This window comes from Poromitra crassiceps (genome assembly GCF_964638095.1).
Source record: "Poromitra crassiceps genome assembly, chromosome: 5".
In the NCBI taxonomy this organism is placed as follows: domain Eukaryota; kingdom Metazoa; phylum Chordata; class Actinopteri; order Beryciformes; family Melamphaidae; genus Poromitra; species Poromitra crassiceps.
This window is the reverse complement of record NC_139642.1, coordinates 2765875-2771585: the sequence shown is the minus strand read 5'-3', so window position 1 is coordinate 2771585 and position 5711 is coordinate 2765875. Positions and strand designations below refer to the sequence as shown.

General features: G+C 44.8%; 1 protein-coding gene across 1 annotated transcript; it reads right to left on the bottom strand.

Annotated features, from left to right (window-relative positions):
- Positions 1–1928: 1928 nt before the first annotated feature.
- Positions 1929–3341, bottom strand: LOC310777410 (E3 ubiquitin-protein ligase TRIM39-like; the record flags this gene model as incomplete). Its single annotated transcript, XM_083637740.1, has 1 exon — positions 1929–3341. The coding sequence occupies one exon, from the start codon at positions 3339–3341 to the stop codon at positions 1929–1931; it is 1413 nt and encodes a 470-aa protein (XP_083493866.1).
- Between the last annotated feature and the right edge of the window lie 2370 nt (positions 3342–5711).

Genomic DNA, 5711 nt, shown 5'->3' with positions numbered 1-5711 from the left:
AAATGAAAATTGGATTATTCCATTTTCATTTTCATTTTTACTGAAATAACACACACATGTGTTGAAAATGATAATGTTATTGAGGAATTACATTACCATTTTCAAGTTTAAATTATCATTTGAATAGAGTCAGCTATGGGCTTCCATAGTAACTGAGTGTGCTGCATGGTTAATAAATAGCTGAACTTGAAGAACCAACATTTCTTTATTTCTTTTTCTTTGAAGAATTGCAGGACCACAGAGATCCAACTTGGCTTTAAAAGAAAATAGCGGCTGAAACAAACATTTCTGCCAATATGACAGGCCGATAAAATTATACCTTAAATGCAACAGGCCGTTATCAAGAATTCCACTCTGGGAAACTGTTTTCACTTTTTTGCATTTTCAGGCACCAATAACGACATTCCCATGTAAAAGGAAGGAACTAACAAACTAACAAAAAAAAAGTTTGCCGTTTTATCCAGGGAGCATTGCTGTGTAAACAGGGCCTTAGTACAAAATACTTATAACTGTATTATTATTGTTAACAATAACATAATAAACTTTGTCTCCAAAGTTAAAGAATTTCCATCCAACGCCATTAAAGGGATAGTTCAGTTTGTTTGAAGTGGAGTCCTATGAGGTACTTGCATACAGTCAGTGTTCTACATGCAGTAGAATGCAGCCGGCGCGGTCCCAGTTTAGAGAAATTGAGACCGGCTGCGTCAGGCAAGTAGAGCTGTGTGCTGAGTGTGAAGGGGCCATGAGCAAAAATGTAAAAAAAAAAAACCCGGAAACAAATACATAAAATCCTTCTATACTGCTCACCTGGCATAATCAAACTCTCCACAAGCCCTGAGATGCCAAGTTGACTTGAAAAGATGTAATTTACTTCTTGTTTTTAGCTGAAATGTTCACTGTAGCCAGGTGCGGCAGGTGCGCAGCTGGTCTCCATTTCTCCAAACTGGGAGCGCGCCAGCTGCATTCTACTGCATGTAGTACACTGACAGTATGCAAGTATCTCATACAACCCCACTTCAAACAAACTGAACTATCATCCCTTTAACACGTTTCTTCACAAAAAGAAGAAAAAGGTCAAAACAATCTGATGCTTTTAAAACATCCTACTAATATAATTGGGCAAAAAGTTGGCACGACCCAGAATTGTTCACTTGCTCAACTGTGCATGCACAAAGAGCATGCCAGTAGAGTGGGCGAGGTCGCGTGGCGACCAAGCTGTGTCTGAGAAGAGGGCGAGACCTCGAGGGCAAGCCAGAGGCACGGTAGAGATGAGTGATGCCAGTTCAGTGTGCTCTGTTTCTACTTATCATAAACAGGTAACCCAAAATATATATATATAATAAAAATAATACAAAATAAAATAAACAGGTAGTCCGGGGCGTGCAGCAATAGATTCCCTGCCTACCTACCAGAGGCTCGCAGGTTCGAGCCCCTGTGTTACCTCCGGCTTGGTTAATTGTCTGGGAAACGGGCTAAAGGGTATGTGTCCTGGTCACTGCACTGGTCGGTCGGGGGGCCTGTCCCCTGTGATCCTCCCACACGCTACGTCCTGCCGGTGAAACTCTGGGGTGTCAGTGAGAAGTCCTTGTAACTGCACATGTATCAGAGGAAGCATTTGCAACTCTCCCCAGATCGGCAGAGGGGGTGGACCAACGACTGGGAAAACAGGGGGAATTGGCCAAGTACACACCCACACACACACAAAAATATATCTATTTCAAAATGAAACTAGATCGAATAAACTGGATTTTTGTTCTCAGCCAAACTGATACAACTTAAAATCAAAATTAGGTGTGTGAGTTCACTGTGCAGAAGGTTCCTGTCATGGTGGACAATGGCTTGTCCTCACTGAGAGATACACACGCACGCACACGCACACGCACACGCACACGCACACACACACAGACTCTCTCTCTCTCTCTCTCTCTCTAACTGGGTCTAACAGAGACCTTCACTGGTATTACCTTCAGAGTGTTTCCATCTTCCACAGTGGAAAAAAAAGGAAACAGCCTGTCAGTGAAGGGATGTCTGAAGGTGTGTATGTGGGTGGTAGTATCAGGATCAAAGAATGACAGCTCTCCTCTGTCCCAGTCAAGAAGCACGCTGACCCTCTGGAGCTTCTTCTTCACTGTGAGATCAGTGACTATACCTGATGGAGAGACTGCACTGTATTTACCATTAGTAAAGAAACGTATTCTCCATAATGCAGACAGTGCGAATCCCTTCCTCTGACCCTCTACGAACACACCCAGTCTCCAGCCTGTACAGTGTCCAACCTCAACATCCCAGCAGTGATATCCAGACTTAAAGCCCTCAGAGCCCAGGACACTCCAACACATGTCAAACCTCTCTGGATTGTCAGGAAGCTGCTGTCTCTCTCCACGGCTCACACTGGTCAGATCTTCAGAGACGATCAGTTTTGGATGGGCGGTGTTTGGGTCCAGAACCACAGGGGTGTAGGAGACCATCTCCCCCATCTTGTGCCAGACTGTGAAGCTCAGGTTGCCCAGGTGTTTGGCCTCGTCTATCAGAGCTCCTGAGACCAGCTGTGGATCCTCCAGCAGGGAGCGCTGGACTCTTTCCACTGTAGCCTTGTAGTTCTGCAGGACAGAGATGTCTTCAGCCCTCAGCTCCTTCTCTATGGCTTTGACTGTGTCAGAAAGAGCTGCTATCTCTCTGTTCAGACCCTCAATCTTCTCCTTCATCGTCTGACTCTTCTGCTCCTCTTCCTCCCTCAGTGCATTGATCCTGGCCTTCTCTTCCTCTTGTAGAAACCCTTGAAGGGACTGCTGAAGCTTCTTAAACTCCTCCTTAATCTGCTTCTCTGTGTGTCGGGCCTGGACCTTAATGTGTGCTGCTGTTTGATCACAGTTTCCTTTAACTTTATTAAAGAGCTGCAGTTTCTCATTTAAGGTCTTCAGAGATTCCTGGAGTTTGTTCTTGTGATGGCGTGCAGATTCATGGATGGTAATGGATCTGATTCTGTGGTGGTTGTGTGTGTCTGAATCCAGACAGCGATGACACACAAGCTGCTGATGGTCCAGACAGAAGAGCTTGAGTTTCTCAGAGTGCAAACTGCAGAGAGGCTCAGACTCTGCTGAAGCTCTCTGATCTCTCTCCAGTAAGAAGGCCTCACACATGTTCTTCAACACCAAGTTACATGGTGGTGGTTTTCTTGAAGATGCAGCCCTACAAACTGGACACTCACGCATTTGGTTCCTTGTCCACCATCTCTGCAGACAGGCTTTACAGAAGCTGTGGCTACATTTCAGGATGACAGGATCTTTAAAGATGTCACAGCAGACAGTACAGGAGAGATGCTCCTCTTGTCTCCAAGACATTTTCTCTCCGAGTGAATCTGAAAACGAACAAAACAGAGATCATATATAATAAATGATGAACAAAAGGCAACGTATTTTATTTTGTAATATAATACACAGCATCATGGAAATGAAACACATATTTGTATTTCTAAATCTATAACACAGTAATGATAACTCGGGGACACTTTCGCTTTAACACTGTTTAGCAAGGTTAATGGTAGAACCATTCTTGTATTTGCATACCGAGTTTTGATTGGCTAAACGGCTTTTGTTTATATTCCTGACACAACGTTGAGGACGCGCAGAATTCCCAAGGAATGCCAGCTGTAACGTTAGTGTTTCCCGTGAGATTATCTTGTTGGATTAAGCACGATTCTTTAAACTTTATCTGCGAGTGCGGTCCAGGCGCAGAACACAGACAACATTATGAGAGTTACTGATGACTGCAGCAGTGTGAAGCACTTTCTGGCTTTTCCTCCTTGGTTTGTTTGTATTTAACTCATTGAGTGCCAATGACGACTATCGTCGTCAAATCAAATAGTAACGTAGAGTGCCAATGACGACTAAAGTCGTCAATTGCGTTTTTTGACGGTGGGACATGGATCAAAGCCTGATGCATCTCCTGTAAAAATATGGGGGATGTTGAAGGTATATAAGCTATTTTACGGACACATTAGGTGGCGACAGTGCTCTCCAGATTAGAGAAAGGTGAGGAAAAAACAGAGAAGAAGTCATGGGGAAACGGAAACCGCATCGGTATGCATCGATATGCATGAAGCATAACGTTAGCTGCTCCCACAATTGAGCCCCTCCGTCTCTGCTGCGATAGCCCCTCCACATGATTAGTTGCCAGAAAAGGTTACATTATTCTCAGCTGGAAGCGCTGGGAGCCGGCGACAAAAACGGCGGAACGCTGTGAAAAAGCTGGGTGTAGCGCACTTTTCAGTGCAGAGCAAACGCAGCAGAGAGCCACCAGAGACACTCCCACGGAGGAGGAGTGTGCAGTTGAGGGGGGTGGGGCACGCAGGGCACCATACAACACCGACCCAGACAGCAGGCTCGATGGACAGACAGATTGGCAAACACAAGCTAGAATATCTGATGCCCACCAGCAGTAAATCAAGACCAGCAAGAAAGTGTAGGGTCTGCGCACGCAGGGGCCAGCGCTGCTGGTTGCAGCTAAAAAATATTATTTTGCCATCAAAATTCCTTTGTTTTCGCTCTTTTATTGAAGGAAATTATTTTTGAGGTGTCACTACATCAGAAAATATTAGCTTCAGAGTCAGTGATGTGCTTGAAATGCTTCATTTCACAAAAGGCTCATTATCTCAGCTTCTAGTTTGAAACGTCTGTTTTTGCTGAAACCAACCTATCTTCTACTGCTCATAACTATAGAACGGAAAATGATATCAATAAACTTTTTTTGCTGATGATACAAGATAGTCTCATCGTTCTTTGGGCGTGTTCGGTGTTTACATAGTAATATCACACAATATTCTGTGGACCTCGAGAAATCACTGAAAACGCTCTGAAAGGGCTGGCACTGGGAGCATCCGTTTTCCAAAAGTGGCTGGCACTCAATGAGTTAATCATGAGCCCTAAAGTTACGTTTTGTTTCTGTTTTAGGGACTGTGCGAGCATCTAGTTATGGATAGATGTGTTAAGGGATGGGTTAAGTAAACATGAGAGAGAGGGCAGCCTGAAAGCAGCAGAGAATAGTAGGAGAACATGTATTTGTAAGCTGAATAAGCAGCATTAATATTTAAGTTTGTCATGAATAAAATCAAGGGTTCTGTTCTAGGTTCTGTTCTAGGGTTCTGTTCTAGGTCCTTTCCTGTTCCTCCTCTACATGGGTTCACTTGGTCACGTCATTTCATCTCATGGTTTTTCCTATCACTCCTAGGCCGACGACACACAGCTTTACCTTTCCTTCCCCCCCTCTGATACTTCAATTGGGTCACGGATCTCTGCCTGCCTGAAAGACGTTGGTGTCTGGATGGCGGATCACCACCTCAAACTCAACCCTGGAAAAACCGAGATCATCTTCCTCCCTGCCAAAGAATCCCCCCTGACTGACCTCTCCATATCTATTGACAACCACACCGTAACTCCATCTCAAACAGCTAAAAACCTGGGAGTGATCCTTGACCACCAACTCACCTTCTCTGCCTACATTGCCGCAACAGCACGCTCCTGCCGGTTCTCCCTCTTCAATATTCGCAAGATCCGCCCATTTCTCACCAGAGAAGCAACACAAACTCTGGTACAGGCACTGGTACTGTCACGCATTGACTACTGCAACGTCCTTTTGGCAGGCCTCCCTGCCTCTGAAATACTTCCTCTTCAGCTCATTCAGAACACAGCAGCCCGTCTGGTCTACAATTGACC